Source organism: Trematomus bernacchii, unplaced genomic scaffold (assembly GCF_902827165.1).
Source record: "Trematomus bernacchii unplaced genomic scaffold, fTreBer1.1, whole genome shotgun sequence".
NCBI classification, from domain to species: Eukaryota; Metazoa; Chordata; class Actinopteri; order Perciformes; family Nototheniidae; genus Trematomus; species Trematomus bernacchii.
This window is the reverse complement of record NW_022987828.1, coordinates 2,979,093-2,996,089: the sequence shown is the minus strand read 5'-3', so window position 1 is coordinate 2,996,089 and position 16,997 is coordinate 2,979,093. Positions and strand designations below refer to the sequence as shown.

The following is a 16,997-nucleotide window of genomic DNA, read 5'->3' as shown; positions in this document are numbered from 1 at the left end:
TCTAGAGTGTGATCGCAGGCGGTTCATCGCAGAGAGCTGTGGGTTAGAGGTGATTTCTACAAATGTTCACTCTTCTTCCTTATTTACATTCAATTATAGAGCCCTTCCTTTGTGTGCATGTCATAGGATAACATGTGGACGCTCAACATTTCCATACTTTTTCATTTATTTACTCTGAAATCTGAAAATTCAGAGTCTGAAATATACTGTACTGATTATAGCATTTTTCTCAAAAAGTCAATATGATTTTGGACTTATTTACTTTGTGGACTTTCTCGTTCGCTGCCTCTCGCCTTTTTCTAGACAAGTGTATTCCTCACAGCACAGAAGTAATAGCCAGCACTTTATCCAGTGCCAGAAATTGCCTGGAGGTTTATAAATGAAGTACTGATACAAATACTCCAACACCAGTTATCGAAAAAGAAAAGAAAGCCAGGAATCATCAGAGGCTCAAAACTCTTTTGATGTATTATCCACCTTTATTTGATTTCTTCCTCTTTTTATGCCTTTTCTTCCTTTATAGTTGGCTCTACTGCACAAATATCCCTAACAGTCTTTGCTGATTGCGTTTCACAAAGATTTTCCCAATCACCATTTTCATCTTGTTTTAATTAAACCCTTTATTGGACAGAGACACGGGCCATTATGCGCTCTATATTTCAGAGAGAAAGGATTGGAAAATGACTAATACCTTATGCTGACCTTTCTCTATCGCTGCCTGCTGGCAAGGCTATGCAAAGCAATTTCCCCAACATATTTATCTCATCCAAAGCACACCTTAGACTTAATCCTAATGGCCTTTTCATTAGCCTTATAATTGAGCAGCGTGGAGAGTGTTAAAATGTCTCTCAGCCGCTTTTGAAAAGTAGCCCCACGTCAGATCCAGCCTATACACATTCATTTGGGTAGTTAAACCCACGTTAACCTCCAAGTGAAGTCATCAATCACGCAAATTCTCCCTGCTTTATTTTTAATCTGACTGTGTGACACAGTAAATAACCTGCTGGATGAATAGGAGTCTCGGTCACATTTGCATATTAACCGTGCGTGTCACAGCAGTTGGGGGAAATGTATGTGATTACATTATTAACCATAATGTCCTCACAAAATGCTGGCTCTTCTTTACATGATGATTGTTAGACATCTTGGATTGCATGGTGCATTGTTGACTACAAGGATGTTCCATTTTAGATTAAATGTGTTAACGTATTAGTATTTACTCATTCAACAGTGACAGATACGTTTTTCTAAATGATAGGCAAAATGTCAATTAAAAACATAAATACATATCTGTATACATTTCAAATGTAATTACAAAAAAGAAATGCACTTTACATACACGATAGAAACAAAACAATCTACTTAACCACAATAAATCAGCATCAATATGAATACTATGTACCTGATGAAGAACCAATATCAAAACATTAAGGATGTTAAAGCTTTTCAAATCCTTGGTAGGCGGATAACAGTTACACTTTTTGGACTAGAAAGCTGTTTGCATTAATCAGATACTTCTTCCACAGATTACATCACTGATTAGCGTTTGAAGCATGCAATTCTTTCCAACCTTTGGTATTCATCCAGACTCACAAAATAATTGTAATACAATGCCTGCTCTGTATGAATAATAGGCTCTAATCAGAATCTCTTCATAATCAGCCCAAAGAGGCTTTCTCATCCGCATTTCAAGACATTGGTGTGAAGTTTGTGCAACAGCCAGTAGATGGCAGTACTTCCTCAGCGTGTCTGGGCAGGCAGTGGATGCAGGTAGATTATACCAGAGACAAAGGTCAGATAACACAGCCCTGTTGACTAGGAGCCGGTCAACACATACATATCTCCAGGGACTTTCTCAAGTGCCTAGCGCGGCTACTTAGTGTGAGATTTGCCAGAGGAAGAGGCAGAATTCCCATTTCCACCTCAGCAAAATGAAATAAGAATCCCCTGGGATTTGACTCTGACCTTCCTGACTCTCACTGCTGCTGAGTGATTACTGAAATATAAGAAGCCAAAAGGTGTACTGTTATATTAACTATATAAGGCTTTTCAGGACATGGCAATGTGAGACGACACATATTAATAGTGATTATCTTCTAATTAGCATTTCACTAATTCCTTCATTAACTTTAATGTAGAGTTAAATGGAGCAGGCAGGCCCACACAAAGGGTTTATTATAAAAACAGGAAGATACAATAGTGTCTGCATTAACCAACAATCCTCAAAACTGTACGGTCTAATATAAGGGCAATGCCAGTCTTGTTTGTTTAACGTTTAGTGGACAGGAATTCCTTTGGTTCGCTTCAGACCTGCATGCATTTTATTGGCTTGTGTGGGATTTGGGCAGGAAACCAGAGCTAATGCCCCCTCTCCCACTTCAAACGGATGCCAGGCACCCTTAAATGTCATGGGGTGGTTAGAGAGTTGAAGGAGGTGGGAGGGAGGGACGGACGGGGGAATCGAGGATTGAGAAGCTGGGGCTCGCTGGGTCGAAGGGAGAAATCCAGCCACACCGCGCTGGCCTCGCAGCTTATCAGTGTGTGCCGGGTATAGCTTTAGCAAGGCTGCTAAGGCAAACCAGATGCAGTGTAGCTTGCTCTGTGCCACTACGTGTCAGGTACAGCCTGGGTCAACCTGAGGCGCCTGGGTAGTATACTGTAGGAGGAGGCCGCTGTACCGTTCAAACTCACTGCAGATGTTCCCGAGCAGCGTACAGTAAGAGTGTCGGCTCCTGCAGTTCGTCCTCTTGACTCAACGGCATCTTTTTGAAGGTTTTCACGGTGTCACTTCAATTACTCAACCCGATGGATTTGCTCTGCATTTTAGATTGACAACTCGCAGTGGTTTATAGCTGGAGTATCAAAGCCTGTGAGTGTGTGTTCTTGGGTGTGTTGGTCACTAGGAATCCCACGGTGTCTTTCTTCTCTTGCCAGCTCCAGTGTTTATAGGATTTTGTCTCATTTTCTCCAGTGTTAATTTATTTCCATAAAGGCAGCCATGACACATTCTCTCCTCTGCCTTCTGTCTCTGTGTGGCTTTACTTTCTGAACTGTGAATGTTCCCCCCGTCTTTCTGTGCTGAATGAAAGAACAGACCTGTGTGACCTCAGTCCCGGCTGAATGGTTATTTTGACAACAAGTTTCATCATCATTGTCAATTGTCCCTGTCTTTATCTCACACCATCTCTCGCTTCCTCTCTGTGTGTCTACTCCCTGCTATTGCATTGCTTTTTGATGTGAGATAACTTATCACTATATTGTCACGCTTGCTGAGGTATGTCATTATGGTTCATTTGTGTCAGTGGGTAAATGAACATGTTGTGGAACCCTTGACTTCAATTTCCCATGTCTGCGACTAAATCCCTCCAATCTCCGGCTCACCGAACCCCTCCCTCCCTCTGGGTCTGTTTGGCAACCAGAAAATACCATCTCTCTCATCACCGGGATTATATCGAGCTCCTTTGCCTTTGATTACAAAACCATTAATGCACAAATGTGTTGGCGACTGACCCGTGACCTTTCTCATCAACTGAAAGCGGCCTCATCACTTCTCCTCTCAGGCTCTTTGGACCCCGGGGTCTGGGTCAGGGTTTGGTAGTGTTTGTGCTGTCTTTCTGTCAGACTCGCATGATCCACTGCCACTTAACGAGGGAGAACAAGGCTGAGAAATGAGGCATTTCCGGGCCCAAGGGTTTATTTCTACAGCATAGGGGATTACATTACAGAACAGAAAGGGGAGACGCAATTCATTTTTTTTTTTTAAAGAAACTCTACACTGTCCCATGCTAGTGTTTAGACTTCAAAGAGAAAACAGGATGCAAAGATGTGTCTTTACACTATGTCACATATTTCCTGACTCTATCTTTATGTATCTGTTAAAAAAGGTGAAGCATACTCATGTGTCCTCATCAGGCTTGCATTGCTCTGCCCTCAGGAATGACTCTGCTGGATGCTAAAGAAGAAATGCTTATCACATGGAGTGTAGGGTTCTTTATTTGACTCGGTTTGTGTTCTGTAGTTTTTTAAGTTTTTTTGGAAACATGCTTTTCATAGGGATTCCACAAACATTGGAACAATATAGAATATACATTATAATTAGCAGAGAGCCGAGTTATGTACATATGGTGATGCTTTAAAGTAGAACAAAAGTCACAAAAAACTAACATTTCATTACAATGTGACATTCCTAACTGTTTTGTTGGCAATCTACAGTATAGACAACATTTCATATAAACAATAAACACTACCATATATGGAGGTAAATAACTAACTAACAAAAGATGACATTCAAATTCTGGGTCTTTCTACAGACACATCAACTCCCATTTTGCTCACTCTCATCAACACTGTCATTAGTCTCTTCTCTCTCCGTCGTATCATCAGATGGCCATCACCTTCCGGCGTGGAGGGGTTTCCATGGTGACCACTTCCCTTGCTGGGCAAATTGTTTGCATGGGATCAGGGTTGACGCTGCGCTGCAGGACCAGAGGGTGCTGCTGGGAGGCGGGGGTCGGCGGGGGCTGGCGAAGGACGACAATTTTAGCGCTGGGTCCCTGCAGCAGGATGTCAGTCAGCTCTTCCTGTGTGGAGTTGACCACGAGCACACCATTCACCTCCACCAGCCTTACACACATAAACATGCAAAAACAAGTCAATGTCGAAAACTGGGATTGATATCATCAATAAAACCCCAAATGTTTTGTTGGTAACATAAAGAAGAAAGCTGACGGGGGAATTCTCTTTCAACTTTTGGAAGTATCAAATGCTTATTTGGCAGGATTCTCTCTACAGGTAAAGGCAGAACCTCTGTCAAGCAACACATATCAAAGACTTCACAAATCACACAGCATGAAATATTAAAACCAGCACCAACACAGAGCTAAGGTTAATTTCCCTTCATTGGTTTTTATTTATAGCCAATTGGATCAAACTGACAGAAGAATAGCAACCCCTTTGTGTTTTTTGATTAGCTCTGAAAAGAGCATTGGCACAGTTGCCAGAACAAGTAAATACGCACAGCGAGGCTCAAAGACTTTTCCAGCTTCTGTTCCCTCTCTGCACTGTCATGCCGACTTCTCTTTCTTTGGGCGTGATTGTCTCAAAGAGGGATGTCAGCGGCACTGCGTGTGTGTGTGGTACGTGTGAATACGCATAGTGCTGCGTTTCTAAGCATGGTCTTGTAATGCATTAATTACTTAATTATAATAGAGCCTTTTATCTTCTGCTTTTCACTCTTCTTCATCCAAGTATTACGTTACAGTGTTGTGATTGCTTTGGGGCCAATATGCGATGGGTTTCCATAGCTACAAAACATAGAAAAATAGTGTGATGAAAGAAATGGGTGTGATGTGTGACACACTTAATACTACTCTCACTGACTAGGTGGCCTCTGTTACCCGGCCAAGACTGTGTCATTAAGCCTGGATAAATGACATGGTTTCTTTTGTGTTTGTTTGCGTGTTACCTGTCGTCCACACAGAGGGGGGAGTCGTCCACTGTAACCACCACCAGTCCGCTGCCTTCTCTGAGGCGGTACGTAAAGCCATAATGGCCGTCAGGGTTGTGGTTCTCCTGCACGACCAGCAGCATGGCAGGAGAATGCGGTGACACCAGCTGGCTCAGGCTACCAATGGCCAAACTCTTTTTCTGAGCTTTCTCCTGAATGTAGAAACAGCAATCATACATTCACATATGCAAAGGCACAGACCGCTTTAATGTAAATGATCAGATTTTAAGGCACACCCAATTTGTGGTGGATTGATGTACATTTCAGGTAAAATGTGCTATGTGTGACACAAGAAGTAAGCCATATTCATGCCTTAATTATTTGACTTAAGTCGTATGCTCACGCTCTGATTAATATCTAATTTGAAGTAAATTTGCAATAAGTAGTAGCTTTTTGCAAAGTTCTCCTATTCACTTTCTTGCAAAGATTTTGATGATCTAATAAACAGGTTTGAACTTGTTTCTTTATTCACTACAGAAAACTAAGTGTGAAACGACAAGTTGTGGATTTACTGGGAATGATGTTCTGGACTTTTACTTGGCCGGACTTCCTGGAGTCTTGTCACCACTGTGAGTTTGCCAAACACACTATTTAGTTGTTTTGTAGGGATTATAAGAATGTTTTGTAACATGTTTACGAGTGAACTTTAGAGGTGCTGGTAGTCAGATGTGTTGCTACAAGGCCAGGCTTGCTGATTCACTGTTGCCAACCTTTATCATTCAACTTTGCTGCAAGAAAACAAATAAGATGTTTTTCAAAATGTCAAACTAATCCTTAGGGTATATTCAATGGCAGATGGTTAGAGAGATTTAAAAGAACATAAGTGCAACCCTATCGACTCAGAGGATCTTTAAAACATTCAGAGGTGTGATTCTGTGTCCCTGAAATAATACATTATTATAGTTTCCTCGGGATAAAATCGTAAGATTATTTCTCGGAAAAGGATTATAGATGCCACTACATGGAGGTCCCGAACTGATAAGACTGAGGCTGCGTCAAAGCCAGAAGACCACCAAGATGTAATGATTAGCGTTGGAAGAGATCACACCACAAGTAGCTTGCAGGGATCAGAAATAACTTGTGAGTCGGACCACTGAATTCCAATGTTCCCTTATCCAGCCTCTTGGCATACTCCCCCCTCCCCCTGAACGGCATGTGAATGCCTCGCAGCAATAGATGCTGCCTTGCCAGGGTCAGGGGTCAAAGCTAAGGCTTCTCTTTCCTCAGACAAGTAGGCCAGACAGGATATATCCGCGGAAACGCAGGCGAAGCCCCTTGGGAAGCACACTCAAATACGCATCATTTTCCCTTTTAGTTTGCCTCAATGCTGGACACACGCCAAGAGGCCAAGGAATGTTCTCTTCATATTCTTCTTGTTTATCCAAATGATCTTTATTAAGTCCTAATCTACCTGGGCCAGACACAGGGCACACGTCCCACATACACACTGGATAGTTTAAAAAGAGACAATTACAACACAAGAATTCAAGATCTAAAAGGTCACTTGGGTGATAAACCTCTCTTTCTCTATTAGAAAAGGGAGATTTTACCAAATTTACCAAAAGGAAGCGACAACATGATCTGTGAATAGACTTTGTTTCCACCAGTGTGAGAACCGATCATCGCAGCTTAGACAACATACTGGAAGGGATTGCATTTCATTTATTATGATGGGTGTTGTAATTTCTAAATTCGGTGCTGTCATTGAATGTCGACGCCTTGGCTGCTCCATCAGCAGAGGTCTGCAACACAGTCAACATGTGTGTAGGACATGGTAGACAGATGAATGGAACATATTCTGACCACATTGATGAACTGGTATCAGGAGTGTTTCCACAGAACAAATACTTCAGGTATCTTGTCCATTTCTTAAACTCAGGGGCATGCCAGGGCAAAGAAATGGCAGACTTTTCTCACAACTCAATCCATACTACCCAGACATGTGAGACTAAAGAGTGGGAAAACAATATTCTTCCAATTTCCCCTCTTTAATAGTCTGTCTGAAGTTTTCGAGTTGTCCAAGCTAAACTGCTTATTTAAAATAATTTCCGCCGTTTGTTGTCCTTCCCCTCCTCCCCTCACTTTCTCCCTCTGTTTCCCTTTCTCCCCCCCTCCTCTCGGCTGCTGTATTGATGCTCTCCAGTTGCAATGGATCCTGGAGATTAGACTGCCGATGATGAAATATTTCCTTATTGTCTGTAATGCGGGGCAGCCTACGAGACCAAACACGGGGCGGTCTGCTCCTTATTATCAGTTCCCAGGCTGCTCCTCAGCTCTGACCTGTGTGTTAACTCTGATTAGGTCATATGATAAACATTAGCGCTGCTGCTTTTCCCACAAACTCAGCACCTAAAGAAGCGTGGCCCCGGGGCGGCAACGTGACACGGAGCACCTTTCAAAGACGAAGCCGCGTGTGTCCTTTCATGGCACCTCGTTAGGGCTCCTCCAACGGGATAAAAGAGCCACATTAAAAAAGAAGTAGACTCCTCCGGGGATAGATGCAGATAGTTTTACACATGCTGGCCCACTTCTCCATTGCACTCTCCCAGTGGCTTTTGTCACACACATTCCATTGTTGGTATGGTCACAGGCTCTCGGATGTCAGCACCAAACATAACTTTCTCAGTAAAAGTGCATGTTCAACCAAAAGACTTCACTCAGCCTTCTATGCTCTCTTTTAAAACGGCCCAACTTAACACAACAGAGTGGACAGAAAGGGGCATTGTGCTGTCACTCAGGAGAACAATGGAGAGAAGATCAAAGATGATGGACATAATAGTGTCAAGTAATGACCTCCTGCATCAGGAAACTGTTTAGTTTAGCAGCTTTCCCAGTGTGTGCTATTTCTACTGATGGTCAATTACATAGAATAATAAATTAACTTCACATGTTCTGTGAATTAATGCATCCTCCGTCCGTGATTTGAACAATATGGATTTAATTAGTTAGGAAAAGGCCAGTTATGCTGTTTCAATTGCACAAGTTTTTCTGATATGGTTAAAGACATAAGGGAAACAGCATCAGCCATGGCATTTTTCTCCAAAAACAACAAATTTGTCTCTGTTTATTTTAGGAAAGAAATGATTTGAATGTCCAATACCACACATTCTTCCCTCAATAACTAGCATAGTTTGCTTCAAATCTCTGTTTTTCATTGTTTATTTTTTAGCAATCAAAACATTTTCGAACTCAGGCCGTACAGCTTTCCCACATATTGGTGTGACCGTGTTTCACATGCTACCAATTAAAGCCCACTGACAGAGCTCCAGGCTCCAGCTTGTTGGTCTTAGTAACGGTAATGTTTCCCAGTTACCTTATCATAGCTTTCCTGCAAGGCATTTTGGAGATAAGCCACCTGCCGGTTGAGATGTACCATGGAAATCTCCTCTTTAAACACTTGGCAGTTCAGTTTCATCTTTTCCAAGAGACGGACATCCAACTGTCTGAGTGGCAAGAGACCACATTTCAGAAAAGGTCATGTATATAAACATGGTTGAGAAAACTTTCAAATGCAGCAATAAACAAAGCAGATGGTTTATTTTCCTTGGAGTTGTAATGCTTTAACATGTTTGACTTTTATGCACAAGCGTAGTAGCAATATGTCTACATTTGAACTTTAAATGATGCAGGTGGGTCTGTTCTGGTCATTAGATTTGGTAAAACAAAAAACAGTCTTAATGATTATTTGCTAATATTAGCTATTTATTTACTTATTCATTAACAGACAACTCCCTGACTACTTTTTGGTTTACTGGACCAAACAGAGTATACATGAGTGAATGCTAGTCTAACACAAATAAGTAACACTGACAAAAATACATTAGACATTTGCTCAAATGAGTTCTTTCAGATCAATGGGCATTGTGTCCATCCAGTCTTTAATCTAACTGCCTTCTGTGTCTTTGCCAGTTGGAAGAAAAGTTGAATGCATCGCTGAACAAGCTACTAATTAACAGAGGCAGTCCACCTACTTGTTCTTGTGAGCACTGGAGTTGTTAATGTTGTCTTTGAGGGTCTGCAGGCTCTGCCTCTTGTCGTTCACTCGGCTTATAACCAACTCTAGCCTGGGCTTCAGATCAGCAGAGCCAAGCCCCTCTACATCGGCCTCTCTATCCATGTTCTTTATCTCTGAGCAAAATGCTACCAGGCCATGGTGGAGCTCCTGGACCTTTGGGGTCAAAAAATAATTTTTCAGTGGAGATTAAAATCACCACTTAACCTGTAACATATGTTCATAGGTGTAGTCTACATGTAGAGATAATGACCTGAAGAATGACATTTTGCAGCGAGTCCACCTGTTGTTTTAGCTCCTTGATCCTCTCTTCTTTAGCTGCCTGGATCACCGTGACATTTTTGTTGACGTTCTCATTTGAGTTGTTTACTTCTGGATTATTTAGCAAAGCGCCATCCGATAACTTCTTCTAAGATGCAAAAGCATACAGAGAGGTATGTTGTTAGATGTTTTATGTCAGATAAGGCGGTACTTTAGATATAAATGATCAGCGTTACCGTTTTACACAAGTGGAGCTCCAGTTGTCTGTTCTCTGGTGTGGATGTCAGTAGGCTCCCAATCTGCTGATCTGGCGGGAGCTCCTCTGATGAACCTAAAGCACATTGCAGTATATCAATACATGTGTCTGGTTTTTTTAGCTCTTAAAGATGAAATGATGTGCTGTTCACCTTGCGTTTCCTTCAGAATGAAGAGGCTCTTATCTTCTGTCATTCCCAACATTTTAAAGCATGAATCCATGATTTTTCCCACTGTTGTTTCCTTTGGGGTTCTGAGATGAACTATCCGCTCTGAGGCTGCAACAAAACAATCAGAATGGTATACAGGCCTGATTTATTCTTATATAAGTGTACATTATGAATATCAAAGCAATAACCAACCCACAGGCTAGACACTGCATAAAGTGGCCTTATGTGACCATTAGTGAATATTTATTATTCTACTACTCTACTTACATAATGCCAATAAACTTAGCTTTATTTTTAAGTGTAGTTGCACTGCATATGTACAGTATTTACACTTTTTTTTTTTACGAGTTACTCACCATTAATAGTAATCTCTATTAGTTGGGAATTCCTCTGTGTCATGAAGTTTGGGCTGCTCCTTTGGTGGAAAAAGGAAGAGATTAAAATAAGATTGACATAAGTAAATAAATACATTTCAATAAATCAAAATGATATTTATGAGAGGCTGTACCTGAGCTTCAGGGAACGCCGATTCCTGCTCAAGCAGCTCACATGAGGAGAGGACTTAGATTTGCTCATTGATACTAGTGTTGTAGTAAATGTCTCAACATTGTTCGGCCCTATAGATTCTGTGGAAAGAAAAATCTTCATGACATACTGAGTTTAAAAGCTGTCCAGTTAAATGTTTATTTGTTAGGTTGTATTGATGGAAGTATACCAAGCAGCGAGTTGAGTCTCTGGGTGACGGTGCTGGGAGGGTGCAGCTCATTATAAATGGCAGACAGCAGCAGCTCCCTCTCCTCCAGTGTGTTGATATGCAGGATGTCCAGAGTGTTCACATCCACTGAAGCTATATCTGCTCCACACAGTTTCACCTCTGAAAGAGAGACATGTTGTCGTCCACCATAAAAACCCCTTCAGTTTTATTCAGTGACCTTGAATTATCCTGCTCTCCTTATCCCATTTATTAAAACGCTTTTGAGTTGATTTGTGGCAAAGATAAATCAAATCAGCAATGTCTGCCTTTTACTGGGAGAGGAGACTGTCAGAAAAATGTTTTACCGCTGATGAAAGGAAGACATTTCTGCAGTCCAATATTGGTAAACCACTGGCAGACTTCCTCTGTGTTCAGCTCAGCCAGACGTTTGGCCGCTTGCCTGTCCTCCTGCTGCGAAGAAGGAGAGGTTAGATTCCCGCTGCTTACTCCACATTCAGCCATGAGGAAAAACCACACTACATTAGATCCTGTGTATAATCTTCATTCATTTCCTAAAACTTCATAGTAATCATCATTAATAAATGGTACAATGATATTTAATTTGTACTTTCTTTTTTACAAACAATTAAATAGTTAGTAATAATGTTTACTAATTATTAGTAGTGCTATATTTTATTTTATTTTGACAGTTTATTGATGCCTAATAATTGGGTTCGATAAACAATATTCAAGGATTTTATAAGGCCTCGACTGATTATTATAATATTGTGTTGAATGGTTAATACATATTTTATTTTACATTTACCCACAATATTAAAATAGCTCCATCCATCTGTCACTTTTATGAAAGTTTTACAAACAATTTCTTAAAGGTTTACAAATGATTTGCTCATTAATAATAATGCTTAATATAGTGGATTGTTTTGATGTGTGAAGCAATAAGCATTATTTAGTTTACTAATGTAATTGTTATTGCTACTTATATTAACTATAATAATTACAATGTCACTTATAAACGAATGATGTCATAATACAAACTTAAAGAAAGAACATAATTTATAGCATTACTAATAATCAGTCATCCATTATCATTTCATTGTTTGTTTTGTTGACTGAATTATTGGATTTAGTTAATTAACTGTTAGTAATAGTCATGAATCAATTTAATGACAGATTTTATAAACTGCAAATGGTGGGAAATGCAAAGAGAGCGGCACATGACGCACGTGATGATTCACATTGAAACTGCTGCATGTGAAAACGTATTTAGGACGAGGCAAGACATCAAGACAAAACAAGGTTAAACTCATGCTCTTTGTCATTGTCTCTTTTACTGATTCATCCAAATGAAGTATGACTGTGCAGGATATCCATGTTTCCACATATCACAGCAAATAAACACATTTCTGTGTTTAACTGCAAACAAAAGTTTAAAAAGGACAAAGAGGCGTTTACTTACAGTAGCTAGGTTTCCTAAACATCGTTGCCTTAGTCACAGATTGTCTGTTTATGCTATTCCTGGGAAGAAATCTACAAAGTGTCCTGCTACCAGTAGAGGCTTTACAAAGTGACTCAGGAGTTATTCAATCATTTAAGGTGAAAGGTTGGCCTTGTCTTAATGATTTACATTTTTATGTTATAAAACAGAGACGTCCAGAAAAAACCCTATTTAGATGATACTGTAACAATATTGCCCAAAATAATAAACATTTTCAGTCATTTTGTCTAATTTGGTGTCCCAGTATGGGGCTTGGGTGTGAAGCCTGGCTGCTTCAGATACATATTGCACACATTGCTCATATGTAATTGATTGGCTGCTAGAGGAAAATAAAAAATGTTGATACTAAGTGCAGGCCATGAGCAATTTTGCATTTTCATTTTTGTGTTTCACCCAACACGTGGATCGCTAAGGATACGGGCAATCTTCCTTGGCAAATCCTGGACACAAAGATGTAAATCCTGGGACTATTTGCAGAGTCATTGCTTTGACAGATCAAGGGAGCTGGGAAATATAAACAGAGCATATTCTGTAATTGCGGCAGCTCTGGCCTGTGCGCTGATGCCACCCTGAAGGCGCCGCTTTGATGGTCTACGGTACCTTCTCAGGGAAGTTTCCATTCTGATCCTTAGTCTGAGGCATATATGATTCTGCATGAAGGGTGTACAGAAACAGAGACTTGTAAGTTTATTTTTGAATCAGTCATTTTACGGTACGTAGAACAACCTTGTTTGTCCATGATTTAGTATAACTAGACTCACCAACGGTTATGCGTCGTTGTCGTGGCGACCCATCCTCTTCCTGGTGGTCTGTGGACTCGGTTGAAGAGTTGAAAGTGGCGCTTCTGGTCATTGTGTCCACCAGACTGCAGGAGCGTGTTATCAGCCTCTGTTATATAATATAGGTTTTAGTTAGCAATACACTGATAATCCAGCCAAGTCTAATCAATTCAAGTCGGTAAGTATTTTCAAGAACTACTACAAGGTAGTAATGTAAATCAGATTAAACACATTTCTTCCAGGAATTTGAAGTAAAATATAAAGGCCCACAGAGCATGTCATATAAACTATAAAGACATCATGAGAAAAGCTTTTGGTTGATTTCACGTTCTTCTTACCATTTGGTGAGTAAATGTGTCCATGTTGGCAGCTTGAGGAAGCAGACAGAGTTCAGCTCTCAGCAAATCAGAGCAGGTCACATCTTTATTGCTCAGGTCATCTGCAAACAGAAACAGGAACCTATTAAGTTAATAAATATTGATCTATTTTAGTCACTGACTGTATGAGAAACAATTACAAGTACTTTTTTTCACTCTTTGAAGCCACTGTATTCTTATGGTTTAAGCCCTTCTCTGCCTTTTTCTGGCGTACAGGTCACCAGGTTTATTTACAGTGCATTAGCTGCTGCTGATACTGGACACAACTCGATTGGGTTGCTTGGCAACCTGTCATGCACTTTAATGTCCGTCTAGTTGATGACATACTTTTCTTTCAACCCAAGTTCTTTCCCACAGAAAGCCTGTATTCTTACATTTTCCGAATGTCACTTGGTCATCGAGCAGATATATTTTTTTCTGCTAACATAACAAGCAAGACGAATGAGGCTGAGAATATGGCATACAAGCTAGGCGCTGGCTTTCTCAGGCAACACACTGATGTGATAGATGTTGGAATGTTTGCAGCTCCGAGTTGTAACTACTTAAAGTTTTATATCTTCACAGATTGAAGCATATCAAGCCCTTTTACAGTTTAAAACAGTAGTCTTTTCAAATAGTTTAGCCAGCAAAAAAATCAAGCCTAATTTCTTAAACACATGTTTTTCATTTCAGGGGCCTGTTTCTGAAAGGCTGGTTTGACATGGATGGGAGTTTAGATGGAGTCAGAATCAGATAAGACGGTGTAATTGGTTTATGTGTGTCAGCAGTGGAATCCTGTCTGGGTCCTGGAGAGATAGTGGAGTACAGGGAGGGGGGCAGCGAGCTGGCACTCTCTTCATCACCTGGCTGGCCTGTGAGTCAGTCTGCAGAGGATCAGAAGAACTGCCCTACAGCTAGGGAAGTTCGGAACAATCTCCACGCAAAGCACAACTTTCTAGACTGAGAAAAGCGATGAGTCTTGGCTCAAAGTGATGACATGTAGGAGCAACCCTTCTTTAGCTGACCTCAGACACAACAGTGTTTGTATGAAATCCTGAGAAAAATCATTTCCAGTCTCGCTCAGTGACTTCTATTCACCATGCATGGCACAATATGGAGAACTGTCTGAGAATGCTAATGGAGGGTAGCAATAGCATTACACCCACCCTACCACAGCCATATTCAGACTTCACACAGCCTGCAGCGTCCAGGAAAAGCACCGTCAAAACATAGGACAGGGAATTCTGGGCAGGTTTAGGGACACAGCCTGATGTTGCCTTGGAGAGATGGACATCATTCCAAGTCTGAGTTGGCTTAGTCAGGACAAGTCAAAGCATGACTGAGTTCTCTCACCCTCCACTGGTTAGTAGAGACAAACCCATTGCATCCTTTGCACGCACACACTCAAACACACTGAGCAATCTATGGTTAGTGCGTGACAACATTTGTAAACCAGACACACATAGGGTTAATGACAAAGCACAGCTTTAGAGTCCGAACTTTTCAGCACATTTATGTAATAGATAGGCAAATGCGATGCTTATCGTTTCCAGTATTATTGTCCTCCTCTGATTGAAAAGAAATGAAGCTCTTTGAGAGACGGCTGAGGGAGGAGAGCATGCTGAGTCACAGGAACCCAAAACCTGGGAACCGCCTGCCCAGCCACGCACTGGGAATACACACACAATGGCTAAAAAGGGAATCCAACAAAGGGGAACTTCTGCAACTCCCAAAGGAGGCGTTCGAGGTACTGTAGCCATGTCACATAATGACTGCAATTTCATCTGAATGGGGAACTGAGATCAAAACGAAGAGGCAACACATGAGCTCAACAGCTGGATGGAGCGAACCATCATCTGGTGCCATTTACCTCTCACCTAGAGTTTTGCCTAAATGGAAACAGAAAGGTTGAAACACAAATACTTGCAAATTTACCTCAAGAAAACTCACCCAAGTTGTGCTCAGTAAATGACAAAAGATTTATCCCAGTGTTGAAGGTCCCTATGACAGAGGAAGAAACCAAGAACACCTTTGTGACAACAGTTTTCTTTGGAATAAAAAGCATTTAAGAACATGGGGGCTTTTACCCTAACCCTAAAGACAAATATTTATTGTTTTAACTTGGGTCAGATGAGAAGAAAAGTTTTAAACATTGAGTAAATAAGGCAGCTCTATATTCGTACTTTGACTTGACATCACAGAGATACTACGAACACCCAGAAAGTAATTCCACATCAATTGTCTCGTCTGTCTCCTAATAATAAAGCAAACCACTGGGGTTGTCACTTTTAGACTCACTTTTCCGAGGGTACTCAGGAAGAGGCGCCACCTGGTAGGCGCTACGTAAGAACTTGGACTTTGCTTTCTCTTTATCCATCTGTTTGGTTGTCACATATTCTCTCTCTTTCCCTGACTCCTCACTTGGGCTTTCTTTAGACTCATTTGTCTTATCTGCAAGGATCTTATTCTCAGCCAATGTGATGTCTTCCTCTGTCTCCACACTCTCCATCTTTTCCTCATAGCTTTCCGGTTCCCCAGCAGCAAGGCTTCCATCACTGCAAGACGTATTCGCAACACTTTCCTCCGAGTTGATATCAAAGAACTGATCGTCGTCAACGACATCAGAGGGAGAGGGGGGGATCAGATTAATGACAGGGGGTGTTAGGAAGCTAGCAGTGCTGCTGTCACACAGCAACAGATCTTCCTCCTCTTCTTCATTATCTTCTTCACTTGTGGAAGTGATGGCCTGGGACTCAATCGGGAGTGAAGACAGAGGCTTCAGTTGTTTCTTTTTCAGAGTCCTCGGGCAGCCAGACACAGAGCTGGCTGAGCGGGCCACGCTGTTCCTCGAGGTCACGGGTTCCTCCTCCAACAGGCTGAAGCCGGCGTTAACTATACCCAGATCTTCTACTCTAATCTGGATAGCCTCCCTCTCAACTGATCCCAGTTGATCCAAGTGTGGATGCTGAGGGCCCCCATTAATCTTCTCTTCCTGCTCCTGCAGAGGATCCTTTTCCTCACCGCGCAAACACGAGCAGCAGAGCAGCCTGCGCGAAACACATGGAGCGCTCTTCCTCCACGAGCGCCTACGAGGCCGCTGTTTCTCTGCATTACCACCTGCCATAGCTGCTTGCCTGTCCATACACTGGCTATACTTCCTAACACACAGTTTGATCAGATAAACCTCTGCAGACTGAAGAGCAGACAAACAACCTCTGAGAGATAACACTGCTGCCCCGTGATAGAAGCCACAGCGTCCGCACTCAACACAAAGACTCATCTGCAACATGTGTTGCTTAGGGAGAGGAGTGAAATAAATAAACCAATTCATGCCACGGGTCAGGTGAACACTTGAAATGAATGCTGGGCTTAATAAGCAGGCTTTTGATATGTTAAGTAGCATCATTGTAGATACAGCTCTGGTTTCAAGGTCTAATAAGACAGC

General features: G+C 41.5%; 1 protein-coding gene across 1 annotated transcript; it reads right to left on the bottom strand.

Moving 5' to 3' along the window:
- Positions 1–4,050: 4,050 nt before the first annotated feature.
- Positions 4,051–16,676, bottom strand: LOC117499710. The gene is made up of 16 exons (XM_034152295.1): positions 15,851–16,676; positions 15,430–15,441; positions 13,535–13,635; positions 13,179–13,305; positions 13,018–13,067; positions 11,264–11,369; positions 10,920–11,078; positions 10,713–10,830; positions 10,561–10,619; positions 10,187–10,312; positions 10,016–10,110; positions 9,772–9,927; positions 9,478–9,674; positions 8,820–8,949; positions 5,465–5,658; positions 4,051–4,623 (listed from the first exon to the last, which is right to left on the bottom strand). The coding sequence occupies exons 1-16, from the start codon at positions 16,674–16,676 to the stop codon at positions 4,380–4,382; spliced, it is 2,700 nt and encodes an 899-aa protein (XP_034008186.1). The 3' UTR covers positions 4,051–4,379.
- Between the last annotated feature and the right edge of the window lie 321 nt (positions 16,677–16,997).

What these genes read in the sequence shown, in the direction of transcription:
- LOC117499710 (XM_034152295.1), bottom strand. Translation starts at nt 16,676, where the DNA reads ATGGCAGGTGGTAATGCAGAGAAACAGCGGCCTCGTAGGCGCTCGTGG. An exon ending in ACAACGACGCATAACCGTTG is followed by an intron (nt 13,068 to 13,178) that starts GTGAGTCTAGTT and finishes CCCTTCATGCAG; the next exon opens with AATCATATATGCCTCAGACT. An exon ending in AGCTCCACTTGTGTAAAACG is followed by an intron (nt 9,928 to 10,015) that starts GTAACGCTGATC and finishes TTTGCATCTTAG; the next exon opens with AAGAAGTTATCGGATGGCGC.